Source organism: Rousettus aegyptiacus, unplaced genomic scaffold (assembly GCF_014176215.1).
Source record: "Rousettus aegyptiacus isolate mRouAeg1 unplaced genomic scaffold, mRouAeg1.p scaffold_m13_p_3, whole genome shotgun sequence".
NCBI classification, from domain to species: Eukaryota; Metazoa; Chordata; class Mammalia; order Chiroptera; family Pteropodidae; genus Rousettus; species Rousettus aegyptiacus.
Window position 1 is genome coordinate 78,161,258 of NW_023416306.1, and position 21,783 is coordinate 78,183,040.

General features: G+C 35.2%; 1 protein-coding gene across 1 annotated transcript in view; it reads right to left on the reverse strand.

The window, feature by feature from the left end:
• The window catches only part of LOC107518834 (contactin-associated protein-like 3), a 192,690-nt gene that overhangs the window by 92,572 nt on the left and 78,335 nt on the right, over positions 1-21,783 (reverse strand). The window contains exon 4 of the mRNA XM_036218262.1: positions 14,707-14,854. Within this exon, the coding sequence (XP_036074155.1) occupies positions 14,707-14,854 (148 nt within the window). The remainder of the gene's footprint in view (positions 1-14,706; positions 14,855-21,783) is intronic.

The window sequence follows — 21,783 nt, forward strand, 5'->3', positions numbered from 1 at the left end:
TGGTACTGTGCCTGGTTTCTATTATTCAGTGGTGGTTGAGATAAGATCCAGCTCACAACCAGACATTTTGCAATCCTTCTTTGATTTAAAAATTAAAACCCTTATTTTATATAGGAAATCAAAAATTTAATTATTTGTGTTGACCTGTCTACTATATAATTTAACATACTTCATTCGTGGCTATTATTCATATTTATGTTTTATAACGTAAAGTATCGGTCAAAACTTTGGATCCCACCTGTATAGTTCTGTATATAATATAAAAGATTGTTTGTTTGTGTTTCAATATAGAAAAATCTATATTTTTATATATAAACAACTAACATTTAGTTTGACTGTTTTTTGAGTTTTATTTTATTTTATTTTCTCTCTCTTTTTTTAATTCAGTTTATTGGAGTAACATTGGTTAATACAATTATATAATTTTCAGGTGTACATTATCATTTGACATCTGTATATTCCATTGTATGTTTACTACCCAAAGACCAGTTTCCTTCAGCTACCATATATTTGATCCCCTTTACCCACTTCACCCTCCCATACACCCATATATTTGGCCCTCTTTAACCTTCTGTCTACTCCCTCCTCGCGCACCCACCCGCCCTCTGGTAACCACTAGTCCATTGTCCATGCCATGAATCTCTGTTTGTTTGTCCTGTTCATCTGTTGCTTTTAGGTTTATATCACACATAAAAGTGATATCATGTGATTCTCAAATTTTTCTGTCTGGCTTATTTTCCTTAGCATGATTATTTCTGGGTCCATCTAGGTTGTCGCAAATGGCAGTATTTCATCTCATCTTATGGCTGAGTAATATTCCGTTGTATATATGTACCACTGCTTCTTTAGCCAATCATCTACCGTAGGACATTTCAGTTGTTTCCATGTTCTGGCCACTGTGAATAATGCTTCTAAGAACATTGGTGTGCAAATATCTTTTTGGATATGGGTTTTCAAGTTTTGGGGGTAAATACCAGCAGAGAGATTGCTGGATCATATGGTAGATCAATTCTTAGTGTTTTGAGGAACCTCCATACTGTTTTCTAGAGCAGCTTACCAACTTGCAGTCCCACTAGCAGTGTATGAGGGGATCCTTTTTCACCGCATCCTCTCCAGTATTTGTTATTACTTGTCCTGTTGATTACAGCTATTCTAACAGATGTGAGATGGTATCTCTTTGTGGTTTTGATTTGCATTTCCCTAATAGCTAGCAATTCTGAGCATCTTTTCAAATATTTGTTGGCCATTTGTATGTCCTCTAGAAAAAAATATATCTGTTCAGGTCCTCTGCCCATTTTTTGATTAGATCATTTTTTTTTATTGCTATTGGGTTGTATGAGTTCTTTGCATATTTTGAATATAAGGCCCTTATCAGAGGTGCTGCTTGAAAATATATTTTCCCATTTGGATTGTTGTCTCTTTACCTTGTTGATGATTTCTTTTGCTGAGCAGAAGCTTTTTAGTTTAATGTAGTCCCATTCACTTATTTTAGCTTTTACTTCCCTTGACTTTGAGGTCAAATTCATAAAATCCTCTTTAAGTCCAATGTCCTTGAGTTTAGTTCCTATATTTTCGTCTATGCATTTTATTGTTTCGGGTCTTATATTCAGGTCCTTAATCATTTTGAGTTAATTTCAGTGAGTGGTGATAGACAACAGACTAGTTTCATTATTTTACAGGTGGCCTTCCAGTTTTCCCAGAACCATTTATTGAAGAGGCTTTTCTTTCTCCACTGTATGCTTCCGGCTATTTTGTCAAAAATTACCTGTTTATATATAGATGGGTTTATTCCTGGACTCTCAATTCTGTTCCACTGTTCCATGTGTGTTTTGCTGCCAATACCATGCCATTTTGATTACTACTTCTTTGTAATATAATTTGAAGTTGGACAGAGTGATGTCTCCAGCATCGTTCTTTTTTCTCAGAATTGCTTTGGCAATTCAGAGTCTTTGTGCTTCCATACAAATCTGATGAGTTTTTGTTCTATTTCTTTAAAAAATGCCAATGGGATTTTGATGGGGATCGAACTAAATCTGTATAATGCTTTATGTAATATGGTCATTTAACTATGTTGATTCTTCCAATCCAAGAACACAGAATAGTTTTCCATTTTTTTGTATCTTCTTTGACTTCTTTTAATAGTGTCTTGGTTTCATTATAGGTCCTTCACATGTTTCATTAAATTTATTCCTATGTATTTTATTCTTTTTGTTGCAATAGCAAAAGGAATGATTTTTGCACTTCTTTTTCTGATACTTCATTTATCAGTACACAAGAACGCTATGGATTTTCGAAGATTGCTTTTGTATCCAGAAAATTTACTGCATTTGCTTTTTGTTCCTAGTAGTGTTCTTGTGGAGTCTTTAGGGTTTTTTTATATGGAGAATCATGTAATCTGCATATAGTGATAGTTTGACTTCTTGGTTTCCTATTTGAATCCCTTTTACATCTTTGTCTTATCTGACTGCACTCACTAGGATGTTCAATGTTATATTCAATAACAGTGGTGATAGTGAACAAGCCTTGTCTTGTTCCTGATCTTAGAGGGAAGGTTTTTAGTTTTTCAGCATTAAGTATAATGTTGGTTGAGGGTTTGTCATAGAAGGTCTTTATTATGTTAAGTTACATTCTTTGTATACTGATTTTGGTAAGTGTTTTGATCATAAATGGATGCTGTATCCTGTCAAAGGCTTTTTTCCTGTGTCTATTGATATGATCATATGATTCTTGTTTTTTAATTTGTTCATTTGCTGACTCACATTAATTGATATGCGTATGTTAAACCATCCCTGTGCCTCTGGGATGAAGCCCACTTGATCGTAGTATATAATCTTTTATTATGTTGCTGATTCTGTTCACTAGTATCTTATTTAGGATTTTTGTATAGATTGAGAGATATTGGTCTATAGTTTTCTTTTTATGTGTTTTCTTTACCAAGTTTTGGTATCAGAGTAATATTGGCTTCATAACATGACTTGGGAAGTATTGCCTCCTCTTTGATTTTTTGGAAGAGTTTGAAGAGAATAGGTATAAAATCTTTGAATATTTGGTAGAATTCACTGGTGAAGCCATCTGATCCTGGACTTTACTTCTCGGTAGTTTTTTGATGATTGTTTTCATTTCCATACTGCTGTTCAGTCTAAATAGATTTTCCAGTTCTTCTTGATTCAGTCTAGGAAGGTTGTATTTTTCTAAGTACTGGTCCAGTTTTTCTAGGTTATAGTAAATGAATATATACTTTTTCATAGTATTCTTGTATGATCCTTTGTATTTCTACAGTGTCTGTCATAATTTCCCCTTTCTTCCTTGATTTTATTTGTGTCCTTTCTCTTTTTTCATTAATGAGGCTAGCTGGAGGTTTGAAAATTTTATTAACCTTCTCAAAGAACAAGCTTTTGCTGCACTTATTTTTCCTATATATATTTTTTATTTTCAATATCATTTATTTCTGCTCTAATTTTGATTACTTCTTTCCTTCTGCTGACTTTAGGCTTCACTTGTTCTTCCTTTTCTTGTTTTGTAAGATGAAGCATCAGGTTGTTCATTTGGGCTTGTTCTTGTTTTTGAAGATAGGCCTGTAATGACATGAACTTTCCTCTTATGATCGCTTTTGCTATGTCCCAAAAGTTTTGATGTTTTACTATCATCATTATTTGTTTCTATATATCTCTTGACCTCTCTTTTTATTTATTTCCTGACCCAGTTATTCTTCATTAGCATGCTGTTTAATCTCCATGTGTTTGTGGTTCTTCCTGATTTCTATCTGCAGTTGATCTCCAGCTTCAAAGCATTACGATCAGAGAATATATTTGGTATGATTTTAACCCTCTTATATTTGTTGAGGCTATTTCTGTGTCCCAGTATGTGGCTGAATATTGAAACTGTTCCATGTGCATTAGAGAAGAATGTATAAGCGGTTGTTTTGGGATGGAAGGTTTTGCGAATGTCATTTATGTCCAGTTGGTCTAATGTGTCATTTAAGGATGTTATTTCCTTATTGATTTTCTGTTCAGATGATCTGTCCATATCCGACACTGGGATATTTAGGTCCCCCACTACGATAGTGTTTTGGTCTGTTTCTTGCTTTAGTTCTATTAGTAATTGCTTTACAAATGTCGGGGGGCCTGACTGGGTGCATAGATATTAATAAGTGTTATGTCTTCTTGGTGCATGATTCCCTTTATCATTATGAAGTGTCCTTCAGTATCTTTCTTTATCTTTTTTATTTTGAAGAGTATTTTGTCTGATATTAATACTGCTACTTGTGCTTTTCTCTGAATGCTATTTGCTTGAAATATCATTTTCCACCCTTTCACTTTGAGTCTATATTTGTCTTTGGAGCTGAGATGTGTCTCCTAGAGGCAGCATATGGTTGGGTTTTGTTTTTGTTTTTGTTTTTTTGATCCATTCTGCAACTCTGTGCCTTTTTATTGGTGAGTGCGGTCCATTTACATTTAGGGTGATTATTGAAATATGAGGTCTTATAGCCATTTTCTCTTTTGCTTTCTGATAGCTTAGTGTTCCCATCTCTTCTTTGTCCTTGTGCTTCTGTTTTCTTTATTTTGATTGGCTTTTTTGGGTTTACCTCTGGTTCTTCTTGTTTTATGTTATATACAGCAGTTCTGAATCTTTGGTGTGGGGTTAACATTACAAATATGTAAAGGATAGTTATATGTGTGTGTGTATATATATGTATATATACGTATATATGCATGTATATATGTATATATATACGTATATATGCATATATATACAGTATATATACGTGTATATATATGTATACAGTGTGTGTGTGCGTGTATATATATATATATACACACACATGCACACACAGTCATCCATTTTCTACTGAGCATGCCTTATCTCCATTCCCCTTTGTGATTTTGTATCTTAAATCCTCCCTTTTTTTCTGACATTTTTGTCTTAATTTGTTCCTATGTGTGCTATTGCTATATAGTGATATTTCTATAACAAATCTCTCCTTATTGTTTAAGCTTATAATTCCTTGTTCTTAGTAAGAGTTGTACTCCTCTGCTTCTATTTGTCTGATAGTCATTTTACTCCTAATTTTATATATATATGTGTGTGTATATATATGTATACATTATATATATATATATATACATATATATATATATATATATATTTGTCATTTTGTTTTAGGTAAACTGATCCCTTTCAGTATTTCCTATAGTGCAGGCCTTGTAGTGGAGAATTCCCTCAATTTTTGTATGTCTGGACAAGTCTTAATTTATCCTTCATATCTAAAGGAGAGCTTAGCTGGATACAGTATTCTAAGATCATAGTTACTTTCACTTAATAGTTTAAATATTTGATTTCATTCCTTTCTGGCTTGTGAGGTTTGCGCTGAGAAATCTGAGGGTAATCTAATGGGTTTTTCCTTTATAAGTTACCATTTTCTTCTCCCTGGCTGCCCTGAGAATTCTGTCTTTGTCGTTGATTTTTGATAACTTAAATACAATGTGTCTTGGAGGCCTTTTTAGGTTGAGATAACTCTGTGTTCTGTTGATTTGAATCCCAAGCTCAGACTTATTCTTTAGATTTGAGAAATTCTCACCCACTATTTGTCTGAAAATGCTTTCTAATTCCTGCTCCTTTTCCTCGCCATCAATAATGCCCATTATTCTTATGTTTCCTCTCCTGATATATTTCTCTTTCATTATTTTTCATTCTTTGGTTTCTCTCTTCTTCCTTCTGATTTATTTCTAGATTTCTGTCTTTGATATCACTGATCCTGTCCTCCATTTGGTCGACTCTATTTCCCAAGCTTGCTATTTCATTTTTCAACTTTTTCAGTGTGTTCTTCATCTCCAGAAGTTCTCTTTGGTTTCTTTTGGGGGTTTCAAGCTCCTTGCTCTGCTCATCTAGTTGTTTTTTCAATTTCAAAAATTAGTGATTTGAGTTGTTTTGGATCTCATTAAGTTTTTTCAGAAGTATCATCCTAAATTCTCTGTCATTTAAGTCACATATTTCCATGTTTGTAAGCTTATTTTCTGGAGATTTTTCTCTTTCTTACTGAGATGCCTAGTCATCTTGGTTGTTCATGGGGTTTAATGGACTATTTCACCACCTTGACATTAATTTAACAGAAGTGTATTCTGCTGTTTTTCCAGAAAAAAGATTTATTATATAAAGGTCTCTCTTTAGCCTGTTTCGAAGAAGACACATTTCTTTTGGTTTCTAGTAGGTGGCGTCTAAGGCTCTTGGATCCCTGATTTCTATAAAGTCTCAATGATGCTATTTTAATTTTCTTGTAGATATTTAATCATGCTCGCTTCTCTCAGTTTCAGTCCATGTCAGTGTCAGCGACAGTCCCAGCAGCATTTCCTCAGATTCCCCTGGGGCTCCATGGTGATCGGTCTCCAAGAGTATGGGGGTCGCCACTCAGCCTCCGTTTTGCAGCCATGACCAGCAATAATCAGCTGTTGTTCCTCTCTAGTCCCAACTTGCTTCTCTGCTTTCTGCCTCGATGACTGGGTCCTGCAGTCAGTCGTCCACGGGGAGCTCACAGCTATCACAAGCAGGAATGTTCAGAGAACTTGCCGCAGGAACTTGTCGCTCCTTCTCCTCTCCCTGTCCTCCTAAAGGGAGCTCCAGTGACTGCAAGAGGCAGCTTCTTTATTACTTCCAGTCTACCGCCCGACACCTGAGGCTCTGACCTGTGGCAGTCTTATGTGCAGATCCCATGCTCAGACGTGCTGGTGTGCATTTTGGGTGTTTTTTTGTTGTTGTTGATTTTTAGAAGTTCAGCTTATTGTTGTTTCAAGGGGAGAGATCTGGAGATGTCTCTCACTCTGCCATGTTTCTGATGTTACTCTCTGAACAACTTATATTTGTCTTGACTAACTTCTGTTTACAGAAGTTGTAAACTAATTGAATGATCAGAGTAGCTTAGATGAAGATCAAGATGACTGCATAAAGCAACCAAATATGACTTCAGCTAAATCAGCCAGTTCCTCTGAAAGTCTAAGAGCTTTCTTCAAAAGATTGTTTCTTATATATACGGTCTTTCATAGCTTTAAATTCTGCTTTGTTAAGGATTCTGCTTTGGCACAATATAGTTTTATTATTAAAAGACCAGTTTTTTCCATCTTCTTTCCTTCTTGGCCTAATTTTCTCTCATTCCACAAGTATAGCTCCATTTTCGTTTAATATTAATGTAGCACCTACTAGGTATCACACACTGTGCTAAATGCTGGGATAGAACAGACAGGACAGACATGATCTAACCTTTCCAGAGCTGCCAGTGCTTCCATCACGTTCTCGATTCTCCTGTTAGGAAATAATACATTGCACCGAGAGTATCTTAGAGTCTTACTATGTGTAGGTTGCTAAGGAAACTGCAGTGATAAGGAAACAGCTTACAGCTCAGGATGGAAGAAATAGGAGAAGGAAGGGCTCTTCTCTGGTCAAAGTGTTTGGAAAGTGAGACTGCAAGGTTCAAGGTAATCTAGATATACTCATCACAAAGTACCCTTCATGTAAAATTTACAATTAGGCATCAGAAAGTAGCCAGCCATGGTTCAAAAAATGAGCTACATTATTAATCATGAAATTCTCCAGTTAAGCCCACATGATAAATAAGAATACACATTATCACAACAGATGATTTATAATAGAAATATTTAGACTGGAAACTCAATTATAGGCTTCATCAAAGAGAATCTATTTTATAAAATGTCATTTACTTACAAATGTTCATAAACCAACCTGAATATTTGAAAACAAATGGGCAAATCAGTAAACATAAAATAACTTTCAGAAAATAAGCACTAAATATTCAAACATGATTTGTAAAGGCAATGACTTTTTTAAAATATAAAATTAAATAAAAACATATTTTGGGACAGAAAGTATTTAGCTCAATAAGTCAGCAGCAGCAAGCTTGTTGATTGTGGAGAGCCCAGGAAGATCTCCACTAAGTAGAGGTTCCTTTGATTTTTGTACCACTGATTATGGAGTGACCTGAAGAAGGCAGTTTTCAAGTCATGATTCTCACTAGTAATGCTAAGGGGATCTTGTTTTGATCAGTCCACTAATGTAACTTTTCTGCTATTGGACAATCGTAAGAGCAAATAAAATTTTATATGTCCATAATAAATACAGGTAATCCACTATAATACTTATTTGAATGAAAACACCAGAATAATGCGTTAAATTACCACGTATCATCAAATTTAACTTTTACAAAAAGGCTTTATCAAAATGTCTTTGTATGTAATTCAATTATTTAAATAATTGGAGTACTTGAATTAGATGTTATTTATCATGCATTAAAATAAGAAGAAATCATTTTCCCTATGGTAAGCGTATAGAATCTACATTTTAAAAGAGCAGGAAGAAATGTAATGCTCAAAAGTAGAAAGTGTTTTTATCAAATTTGATGTAATTTTAATTTATAATCATTAGTTTTATTAGCTAAAATTAAATTTTATTGATTGTATCACTAACAATATTATTAAAGAAGGGCCCACACATACTAACCATTTCAAAAAAGAAATCCATTTTATCAGTAGTAAGGCTACATTTGTGATTATATATTTACAGCCTCTGGATCTGGTCCCACAAACAGCCCTTCATAACAACATAGAGTAGTAGCTCAGAGAAAAAACCGTGGAGTTGTCCTTAGAGAATTTGAATCTTGGTTCCACTGTGCAAAACCTGCATAACTTCTCTTTGCAGTAGTTTCCTCATCTGTCAAAGGATAAAGGAGTCTCCCCTGTGCATCACTGATATAAATATTAACCCACTTAATACCTATACAGTGTGTACAGCAGTGCCTGAATCATGGTAAGTCCTCAATGGGTGCTGGGGGGTGGGGGAGAGAAAAAAAAAGAGATGCCTGAGAGATGAGGCACAAACGAGATGAGCCCTATGACTGTCCAGGGCACTGCCTTGAGAGAGTTTCCAGATCCCAGAGCATGAAGGAAAAACAGAGGCAGAGCCCAGTAGACTCTCTGAGTAGAGGAAACAGAGTCCTGAGTCTGGTAAAAACAAAGCACCCGGAGTCCATAGACATAGTATGAGACGAGAAAGATGAACAGAGAGAATGCTAGGGATCTGCAACATACCCCTCTTGAGACTTCAGCAAAATATTGATCAGTGTATACAAGTAAAGAAACTCATCATGACTGGGAAAAAGAATTATCTGAAAAGATAAATGGAAAAGAGTATTAACATGCACATAGTGTCTATTCTTATCATTCATATTAAATATCTCATAACTCACTATCAGTGTGTGTAGTTCTCAGATGAGTCTTAATTCAGTAGTGGGAATAATCAGCTCTACACTACACACTGCTCTGATGTGGGCTAATAAATATTAAAAGCAAGACCTAAAAAGATCAATTCCTTCAATTCAATGTATTCTTGAACAAAGCTCAAGCATATAAGAATGCAAATCTATGCAGCATCCAACAAACATAAAAATCAAAATATCTGGCATCTAGTCAAAATATTTCAAGCATACAAGAAAGTTGGAAATTATAACCCATAATGAGAGAAAAAAATCAATCAAAACTCACACAGAACTGACAGGGATATAATTAACAAAGAAAGACACTAAGGTAGTTTTTTTAAAATTCTCATCCATATGTTCAAAAAGTCAAGTAGATACTCAAAAAATAGTTTAAAAAGTGAAAATTATAATATTCAAAATGAAAAATATACTACATGAGAGTACTGTAAAGTTAAACACTGCAAAAGAAATTAGTGAACTTGAAGGCATAGCAATAGAAATATTCTAAAATGAAACAAAGAGAAAGAGATAATCATTTAAGAAAACAAAACAGACCATCAGTGAGGTATGTGACAAAGCAAAAACCAAACAACTTAATATGTGTTTTATCTAATATGTGTATTTGAGTCCCTTAAGGAAAGTAGGGAGTGGTGATTCAAAAAAAAATATCTGAAGAAACAATGGCTAAAACTTTCCAAGTCTGATAAACCCATTGATCCAAATAGCCCAATGAATGCCAAATACAAGAAACTGAAGAAAACAAAATCAAAGCACATTAGATACAAATTCCTCAAAATCCTAAAAGCAGCTAAATAAAAAAGATATGATACACTCAGAGAAACATAGGTACAGATGTCTGCAGATTTCTCACTGGAAAGAATGCAAGTTAGAAAACAGCAAAGCAACATCTCAAAAGTATTGAATAAAAAAAAAATGTCACTCTAGAATTCTATACTAAATGAAAATAAATTTCAAAAGTGAGGGTAAAATAACATTTTTCAGACAAATAAGAGCTGAGAGAATTTCTTGCCAGTGGAAACATACTACAAGAAATGTTAAGTCTTTGAGGAAGAAGAAAAATGATACATGGAAATACAGATCAGTACAAAGGAATGGAGAACACCAGAATTTACATGAAGATTTCACATATATATTTTAACTTAAAAATCTTGAGCTAGAAAAAGTTTGCTCCAGTCTCACCACTTCTACCTCCACCCTCATGGCATTGAACTTCTACCAGGGATAGGGAGCAGAGTACACGAAATATTCTATCCAAAAGAAAAAAAAAAGCACTGTTAACAATAGTTATCTCAGTGAGAAGCAGCAAGGGATAGCCAATACTGAACCAGCCTGAGATTTCAATACTGGTTAGGCAAACCACTGATAGGCCAACCAGGTAGCCACTTAACAGGGAAGAACCAAATTTAAACTAGCAGTCAGAGAATGTATCTCTGAGGAAGAGACATTGAAACAGAGACCTGAATGATAGTCTATATATACAGACAGGTGAAACATTGGGAAGAAGTATTTCAAGCCAGGTGAACTACTTGTACAAAGGAGAAGAGAATTTGTTGCTATGTTTAGGTATGCATTATATGGTTGAGCTGAGCTAGAGAGAATTAAAATGGTGCAGGGTATGATTTGGAGGTAGCATATTCAAAATCTGGTATTCACTGGATGTGTAGGGACACAGATGTGTCAAAGATGACTCCTATGTTTCTAATGTAAGTTCCTGGTAAATGATGGAGTCGTTAATCCAGACAAGGAATACTCAAGGAACAGTAAGGTTAGGGGTCGGGTAAACCAGATCTAGAAAGAATTCTGGGAGTCATTAAGTTTTATGTACTTGTGAGTGAACAATGTTACTGATAACAGATCACTTCTGTTTTCCTAATACTTGGTCCTATTGTCAATCCCTGAGGTTTTTCAGATGTCAGGCTTCAAATTCTAGTAACGAATTATAATATTTGAAAGTAACACTTTAAATGCATAGAAGTTATTTTTATACCTTTAAATTAATTTAGTCATTATGGTATAACACAACTTTGCTTATTCTGCTGTACTTTATTAGTTGTGTATTAATATGTCTTTCAATATTTACTTTTAGTAAAAGCCTTAGTTGTATTCCTTTAGATGTGATAGTTTGTTCATAACTTTAATTTGGGAGGTGATAAAAATAAGTCAGTGAGTAATTATGTAATAACTTCAATACAAATTAAATAAATTGAAAGAGCATTAAGCAAAAATATGAAGCTGTTCTGTTTCACATGATTTGAGAGTTAATATTATTTTAATTTTAATATTATTCTACTTAATATCAGATTAACAAACCTAAGGCTAAATTTAGAGGAATTTGTCATTTTTATCCTTAGATCAAAATCTATCTTTTATTTATACTTTGACATAGTAAATTGACAATCAGAAACTACTCTCAAATCTAGCTGGGCTACAGAGAATAGACACTTTCTATCATCTTCACTGACTCCTCAGCACCTGGGAGACATTGTGCCTTATTCCTTACTCAGCATGGTGCCTTTCACAGAGTAAAAGTCCTGTAAACACGTATTGAATTGAACTTTTTCTAATGTACTTTGATTATTTCCTGCTTTTTAGAACTGGAATGGATAACACAGATCAGCATTCTCTCATATGAACAAAGACTATTATTAACTTTCAGAGTTTTTTGTTTGTTTGTTTTTTAATCAAGGTGACTACTTCTGCCTTTATCCCATGTTCTTCTATTCCTATTAATGCATTTTCTAAACATAAATCTACTTAAATTAAGACCCATCCTGAACATAAGGAGGTTCTATATGTAGATGCTTCTCTCAACGTTCTACTTAAATGTTTCAAAATATACATTTTTTATTCTTACAGAACGCTAATGGCAGGTAACTGGCACTTGTTGAGGTCATTAAATAAAACCTATATATTTTTTTTCATTTCAATGGTGTATATATATATATATATATATATTAAGTAACGACATTTTAAAACAGCCAATTAAATGTTCTATTCCCTTCTCCTTTTTCCTCCTTACCCACTTTATTTTCAATGACTGATTTGACACAGGACTGGAGTGGATGATTTGACACATGAGGATGACTGATTGATCTCTTCATTGGTGTTCAGCTTTCTGTGCCCATTTATTCCACATTCTTAATAATTCACGCTTCCCTCCCTCACTCCTTTCTTTCTCTCCTCCTCTCCTTCTCTCCCTTCCTTCTCTCCTTCCCTCTCTTATTCAAACAATAAACACATTAATAAAGATAAAATTACATTATAATAGTAGGGCTAGTGCAGCACAACATGATGGGAATGAATATTGCAGGCTTTCAAGAGAACATTTGAGAATGGCACTGAACATGAACATAGGGAGTCAAAGGAGATGGAAGAAAGAACAGAAGAAATTCAAAAGGCAAATGACAATCTCCTTACAGAAATGAAGGTGCATCTGGGGAAAGTGTTCCATGTCTGGGACCTCAGTGACCTGTCTCAAGGATGTCAGTTTGAGATTGATCAGGCAATAAGCAGATGTTATTGAAGACTTCAGAAAGTTTAAGAAAACCCAAAGAGAGACCTTTTCACAGTGAAATACAAGGCCTACGACTAGTCTGTAGGGAATGCCGACACCAGATGGAGAGGGCAAGGCAAAGTGGAAAAGAGCAGGGCCATGGAGGGCCTCATGGAGAACACTTTGCTTTGGTGTGCATATCAACAGGGACTCAAGATGACCCTTACTATCCCCCCACTCTAGAAATGAGGAAAGAGCCTTTCAGGTAGAAAAATGTATATGCCACACCAGGAAGCTACAATGTTTAAAGGAAGAGTATCATTGTAAATGGGTGCAAAGAAATGAAACTGAAAAGAGAGATTGCATCTAAGAGACAATATATGCCAAAATAAGTTATGTGGGCATTTTCTCAATATCAATAGAGCAGTGGAAATACAAATGAATATATATATATATATATATATATATATATATATATATATCACTTTTGTCTATAAACCATATCATATCAAATTCCTGTCAAAAATAAAAATGCAAAGTTCTATGCTTTAACAATGATTCTTATTAAAAATAAAAATGAAGGCAATACAGAGTTGCTCCTATTAAAGGATATACTTTGTGTTGTTTTACAAATAGTGACTATTGTCTGCCTACATTCTTACACTAGGAGCCCCTTGTGCCCAACAGCTTACATTTGCTGAATGTAAAATGCACACAGGTCCTGAGATAGCTGCATAGCCAACAGGCCCCTCTGGGACCAGATGCGAAGCTTTGATCTTCCTAGTACCAACCTCTAAGCCAAGGAACTGACAAAATATCTCCTTAAGAAGAACATCAAGCTAACGACAAATCCCTATCAAAGAGCTTGTTCTGCTTTGAAGTCAGTAAACCTGAAGTTGTTTCCAGAGTAATGGGACAAGGGGAAGCTATTTTCATGGAATCAAAGAACAGCTCTAAGTGTCAGCTATCCTAGCTGTTGCCACAGTGAGCACGGTCAGAGAGCCCAGAAACAAAAGGATGGAAGGAAATGACAAATGAAAATAGGGGAAAAGGTTGACAGGAAGGTAATACCATCTATGCTAAACGTTCCATGAAACTATAAACACTAGAGAGCAGAAGCAGGGTTAGGAAAAGAAATGAGGTGTCATTGGGAAGGGAGATGACAAAGGCTGGACAGGCCCTGGAATCTGGGATAGGGATGCTTGGGTGAGCCTCATATTCAGAACCATTCATTGTCTGTGGGGTTACCAAAGTGGACATGTATCACTGATATTCAACCACTCGCAGCACCTCGCAGTGCCCACACTCTCTCCCACCCATACATTAACAGAGCCCTAAGTTCCTGCTCTACAATTTATATAGGCCCTCTCTTCCTATAAATATCATCTTCCCTTCTATTTCACTACCCATGTTCTTCATTTTGAATATTGGCTCCTGGAAAGGTTCTTTTTCCAACCTAACTGACCACTCTACTCTAAGCCCTATTTTTAAGTTACAATATTTTACATTTGTTTTGAATAATTTTATAACTTCTCATAAAATCTTGACCAAAAAATGAATAATTTTAAAAGTGTCTCCTCCATCCAATACCTAACACAGCTCTTTGCAAATAGTGAGTGTCCAATAAATTCTTACATAACAAGTGAGGGACTAAAATGAATGGCATTCATTTTATGAAGTGCCTACTATAAAATACTCTGCTAATTCTAGGAATTTGATTCTAAGGCTCAGGTCATCTCTGAATTCAACTATAGAATAACTAAAAAGTGTTATGAAGGTTTTCAAAAAAAAAAGAGAAAAGAAAAAAGAAAAAAAAACAGTTCTATGTACACAGATATTTGAAAGGCTAAAAAAGTCAAATTCAGTTTTTAGGTTTCTGTTTAGAACATGTCACCGAGTCATTGATGTCAGTCGGGGAACAAACACCACTTACTGTATGCACATCCGTACACTTCCACCCGCATCCCAATCCTGCCCTTAGAGTTCCAGGCCGAGGGAAGAAAGCGCACGAACCGGGCTTCGAAGGGAGGCTGGAGTCTGTAGTGTACCACACTGTCTGCATTTGTGTTTCCTGGAAAACCCTGTGAAAAAGCAAAGGAAGGGATCAATGTGTCTGCAGAATATTATCTTCATGTTGTTATCTCACATGCCAATGAGTAATATGTACTTCATTTTCTTAATATGCAAAAGGCTGCCAGCTTTAAAAAACTCTGCAAATGTTTAAGAGGGATGTGACAACCTCTCCTTTGTGCCTGGATTAGTCACCATTATCTAAATTTTCCTTATTTACGAGGTAGGTTAAATTTCAATAGTACCTTTAAAAGGCTATAAACATGCTATACTCAAAGGCCACTTTTGGAAAGTTGCTCATCCCCTATACCATTTTTCGAATACCCAAGTGGTCAAGACACTCTCATACAACCTCCCATCCAGGGCAATTGAGCACAATTGTAACTTGCAGGATGTGTAGTAAGAACTAGCCCTATCATTTTAGAGCTAGAAGGGACTTGGGCAATGTTCTAGTGCTAAACCGTAATTTCTAAATGCAAAACCAAAGTCTAGGCAGTAAAACCATTCTCTGAAGGTAGAACAGATATTATCCAGCATGGACAGAACTGGGTGCCAGGGCTGTGTATTTCAATCCCAATGTTCTTGGTGTGCTGTCAGGTTGCCCCAAGTCATCAACATTGAGTGGGTGCCCGGGTGAAACAGACCAATAGCACCTGCCACAGAGAGAGGTGTGCTTTCTTAGTCATAGGCAACTGGCTTCACACTATGAGGGGCAGCATTCGAACAAGGAATTTGTGGCTCCATTCTCATGGTGTTCTTTGTAATGTAAGTATTAGCATGTAGGGAAACCGTGACACAGGATCATGTTTCTGTATATATACATACTGATTATATATGTTACTAATGATTAATGACCTTTTTTTAAGTAAGACTTACATATATGTGAGGAAATTTACAAAACAATGCACAAACTCCAACACACAGGGCGTGCATTTCTATGCAGCCTGTCTACCCGTCCTAGCAAATCTCCCTTTAACAGTATTTACTAACACGTTATGTACTTTTACATGAAAAAAAATGGGTGGGTTTCAGATGAAAAATTGTGAGACAAAATAGTCTTAACTTTCACTGCCCAAAGCATTTTTAGAAGGGTTTATGGGTCATTGCTAGCAAGAAAAAGACCATGCAGTCTAAATCACCAACAGCAGCAGCACTATATAGAGAAGGTGACATGTTCACCCTCCTGGAGTTGATGGGGCTTTTTATATAGCAAGTATAGGGAAGAAAGATGGAAGTTATTTTGAAAAAATTTACATTAAGGTAGGCAGAATAAGGCGAAGCAGAGACAATTCTAAATTAGATGCATAGTCATAGGAAGAAGTGTTTGTTCCTTTGGGTTGGTTTTGGGCAACACCCTGGAAAGTTTATGTATAAGAAGCAGAGGCTCCTTGGGGTCAGCAGAGCCTGGCTATTTTCTTTAGTTAATCTAGGACATAGCCACCTGGAAGTTAATTCGGTTTCAATATACACTCAGAAATGCAAGCAGTCTTTTGTTGTTTCACCCTCCAGTCGTTGACTGACTAACCCCATCTGGTCTCTTCCTTCTACCCTCCCTCAGATGCAATTTAATTTGAGTCATCTCAGAATTTTCTCCTTGTCATGATTTTGGTTACCCACTTTAGCGAATCCACTGCCCCCTCTCCCTTACTGTCTTGCCCCCTTTTATACATTAACAACTGTATATGAACATTCAGGAAGGTTTGGGATAGGTTAAAAGATCACCACATTTCATCTGTAAACAAATCCTTCTGTTTCTGCCTCCAAAGTCCCTCCAAACGCTAAGTTTCTCCCTCCCTCCGCCTCAGCAAATGCTTCTTGGAGCCCAGAGCAAGTCCTATAATGGTCTCTTATGAACCACGACTTCAAATCACTCTTTCTGCTCTGAGCATTTTAAAGTTACAGGACCAAGTTTCAGCCCTTGAAGCTTTATATCCCTTTTTAAAATTCTTATTACTGATTCTTCATCAGAATCTTAACCAGTTTTCCCAGACAGTCAATGTTATAGTGAAATTATAACATCTAAAGGCGTTCTTAACTGTAACAAAGCATCTTAACAAAAAACCATTTCTCCATCCAAAGACCTGATCAGTTTGTGCTCTAAAAACAAAGAGTAAGGGCCCTCAAGTGTGGTGTATCTCTTTTGATATCTACTGTCAAATGTTAAAACTATCTGAATCCTATCCTTTTTTTTAACCTCACCAGTCAAAACATAAAATGTAGTGCTATTTTGGAGAGCTTCACCTTCAAGTTTTGTGGTCTTTGATCTCACAAAGTTTTATTATCAAGAAGTCAAAGATGTGCACATAACAGTCCTACATTTAGTAGTAATAAAATTAAGGAACAAAAGTCGGCCTTTTCTTATACTCACTTACACTAGAAAGACAAACTCATTGGCCTGCCATGCAGTTAATACTAACAGCCAGATATAATTATGAAACACAGGAGCAAAGTTCTTGTTAGTTCACCCATGATTATACCTTTCCGATTATTTAGCTTTATGAAACCCTGGACCAGGCTTAACGACTAAACCAAACTAGGAAACAGGTTTTTAAACCACAATGACCAGGGAATCCTCCTTGGTATAAATAGATGAAACTATGAACATTGAAAACCCAAATGAAATGAGAGGGCATGTCTCAGATGCTGTAATAATTCTTGGCTAGTGAACAAAATTCCAACTTGGAGGCACGACATCATTTCTCTTCCGTTCAATGAAAATGTAATCATTGCTCCAGAGTCTCCTTTTTTCAAGAGTTAACAATTGTTATACAGGATGGAGTAAACTTTTTTCATTGCCTCCATGCTCCAAAGTGAAAGTCATGAATGCCCACACCAGCCTTTATACTGGGACCCAGGCTGATGTGAATAGAAGCAGGATTTTCCCAGCTCCACCATTTCCCAGCTTGTGGTCTTACGTTGGTATCATCTGCTGTAAGCCACAGTTCCTTCACCTACAAAATCAGTTTGGTAAGACATACCTGTAAAGGTAGGAGTAGTAGTCACATGAGATAATGTCTGAAAAGTAATATGTTCACAGACCACCTGGAGGTAAATGGCTGATATTTCAGTTATTGTCAGTGTGTTTGGCAGAAACAGCACATTCATCAGACTTTGCATCCTATTCTTTATATTTTATCTCAGGTTCAATGTCCAAGATATCCAGATAAAGAGTCAAGAGAAAAATATTGGCTGCTGCTTTAAATGCAATCCCAACACTATAATTTAATTTAAGAAGTAAAGTTGATATTCACTTTAGTGTCACTGAGAAAAATTTTAAACCTCAGCATTAACTATATAATGAAATTATTTCCTAAGAATGATATTTAAATTATTTTATGTTTTTATATGTTATTACTTTCTGAAATACTTTGCTTATTGAAAATAAACTTTGAATACTGTACTTGAGATTGTTGTAATGTCAATGACATATAGCAAAAGGAATTTTTGGATTTGTTTTAATGAAATTTAGACAGAATACTATTTAAGAAATATTTCAAATGAGAATAATCTATGTTAATAGTCTATAGAGATTAAGATTAAGCTTTACAGCTTCCAAAATCTGGATACAAGATAAAACATTCATTATACATGATTCTAATTATATTAAATACTTGGAATTAAGCGTGTATGTATATGCATGTGCACACTTGTGTGATTATCTTAATTCATTGTAATTATTAGGAAATACATTATTTTTGTCCTATAAAAAAACTATCAATATTTCTTTTGGATACAGATAAATGATACATTTCTTTAAAGACACAGAAATAAAAAAAGTTCGGTGCAGGACAGATCTCTACTTGCATGTCACTCACATTTGAGGTTTATTACTAAAATGATTTCATTTTAGTAATAATTTTTTTAAGTGTAATATAATCTATTATTAAATTTTTAAGTGTAATATAATCTATTATTTAGATTATATAAGTTCGCTTCGGTGTTTCCAGAACAGACATGAATGCACAGGCCATACATAGAGTGTCAGGAACAAAGGCTTGTTCTTGTCTTGTTCTAACAAGTGAGAAATGAAGATCCACAGGAATGAAAGAAACATCCGTCCTCCACAGAAGCACACCCCTTAGCAGTTCCTCAGAGACTTTGAACCAGGTTCAGAGTTTCTGTAGTGGACACAGTAGTCCTGTTCAGAGTAAACCTTCAAGAACCACCTTTGGTCAAATCTTTCTCCATCGTGTTACTTCTGTGTCCTAAGGGAAGGCTGCATTTTAATGGGTAAAGTACAAAGAGGAATATCTATCTTACGATTGTGATAAATTAGTGTTAAAAAATTTTATAGGATTATAATCTAATAATTTTCTTTACAGTGTCCTTCTGTTAACTATCATAGAATTAAAATACAAACAAATAAAACTTTCCTACCATCGAGTGCCATAAACACTTCAGTTTGATGTAGACTCTCAATATTCAAATAACTTTAAGGACATCACAATGGAATATTTTATCCAGTATCAAGAACAAACATAGTTTGATAAAGTTTTCAGTTTTCATAAGTGTGCCATTTACATGTGAAAGTGACTGGAGACTGTGGCTCAGGTTCTACTCAGATGTTATAAATGTGTTTTAAAAATAATTTAGGAGCTGATGACATTGCCGAAAATCTGCCAACTCCCCATTTGGTTTCTTTAGCAGTTACATCATTAGGATCTAAACAATGATGAAAAAGGGCCAGTATGGGCTCATGCATGGCTATGATCTCTGGTATAATGTGAGTCATCACAAGTCTGTGTTGAACTGGACAAATGACCTTGAAGATACCTATTATAAATTTGTCATATTAGGTTTAAAATATCTGTCTTTATTTTTAATTCTTTAATGTCATCAATATTTGATCCTTTTTACCACATTTACGTCCCTTCTCCTGCTGCCCCTCTATCCTCTGGTAACCCCTAGTCTATTGTCCATGTCCATGAGTCTCTGGTTTTTTTGTCCTATTCATTTGTTGCTTTTAGGGTTATATCCCACATATAAGTGATATGTGATTTTCAACTATTTGTGTATGGTTTATTTTGAGCTCCATCCACGTTGTTGCAAATGGCAGTATTTCATCTCTTCTTATGGCTGAGTAATATTCCATTGTATATATGTACCACAGCTTCTTTAGTCAATTGTCTATTGTAGGACACTTCAGTTGTTTGCATGCCCTGGCCCTGTAAATAATGTTTCTGTGAACATTGGTGTGCAAATATCTTTTTGGATATGAGTTTTTAAGTCTTTGGGGTAAATACCCAGCAGAGGGATTGCTGGATCATATGGTAGATCAATTCTTAGTTTTTCGAGGAACCTCTATACTATTTTCCATACTGGCTGTACCTCTTTGCAGTCCACCATCAGTGCATGAGGGTTCCTTTTCCTCTGTATCTTCTCTAACACTTGTTATTATTTGTCCTGTTGATTACAGCTATTCTAATAGGTGTGAGATGGTCTCTCATTGTGATTTTGATATGTATTTTCCTAAGAGATAACAAGGTTGATCATCTATTCATATGTTTATTGGCCACTTGTATGTCCTCTAGGGAGAAGTGTCTCTTCAGGTCCTCCGCACATTTTTAATTGGATCATTTTTGTTTTTGTTGTTGTTGTTGTTGTTGTTAAGTTGTATGAGTTCTTTGTATATTTTGGATATTACGACCTTATCGAAGGCATTGCTTGCAAATTATCTTCTCCCATTCAGATGGTTGTCTCTTTACCTTGTTAATGATTTCTTTTGCTGTGCAGAAGTTTTTAGTTTGATGTAGTGCCATTCATTTATTTTTGCTTTTACTTCCCTTGCTTTTGAGGTCAAATTCATAAAATCCTCTTTAAGTCCAAGATATATGAATTTAGTTCCTATGTTTTTTGCTATGCAATTTATTTTTTCAGGTCTTATATTCAGGTCCCTAATCCATTTTCAGTTAGTTTTGGTGTGTGGTGACAGACAACAGTCCAGTTTCATTCTTTGGCAGATGGCTTTCCAGTTTTCCCAGCACCATTTATTGAAGAGGTTTTCCTTTATCCAAGGTATGCTTCCAGCTATTTTGTCAAAAATTATCTGCCCATATATACATTGGTTTATTCCTGGACTCTCGATTCTGTTCCACCGGTCTGTGTGTCTGTTTTTCTGCCAATACCATGTCGTTTTGATAACTTTTGCTCTGTAATATAATTTGATGTCAGGCAGAGTGATGCCTCAAGCCTCATTCTTTTTTTTTTTTCCCCTCAGGATGATTTTGACAATTCGGGGTCTTTTGTGCTTCCTTACAAATTTGATGATTTTTTGTTCTATTTATTTAAAAAATGCCGATGGGATTTTGATGGGGATAGCATTAAATCTGTATGATGCTTTAGGTAATACGATCATTTTAACTATGTTGAATCTTCTAATCCAAGAACACGGAATATCTTTCTATTTCTTTGTATCTTCTTAAATTTCTTTTATAGGGTCTTATCGTTTTCATTATATAGGTCCTTCACATGTTTTGTTAGATTTATTCCTAGGTATTTTATTCTATTTGTTACAATAGCAAAAGGAATTATTTTTTCTACTTCTTTTTCTGACACTTCATTATGAGAGTATAGGAACACTATGGCTTTTTGATCATCGATTTTGTATCCAGAGACTTTACTATATTTGCTTATTGTTTTGAAGAGTGTAGTATTCTTGTGGAGACTTCAGGGTTTTTCTACAGAGCATGATGTCATCCACAAATAGTGATAGTTTGACTTCTTGGTTTCTTATTTGGATGTCTTTTATATCTTTCTCTTGACTGATTTCACTCACTAGGACCTCCAATGTTATATTAAATAACAGTGGCAATAGCAGATGGCCTTGTCTTGTTCTTGATCTTAGAGGGAAGGTTCTTAGTTTTTCACCATTAAGTATAATGTTGACTGAGGGTTTGTTGTATATGGCATTTATTATCTTCAGGCACTTTCCTTTGAAACC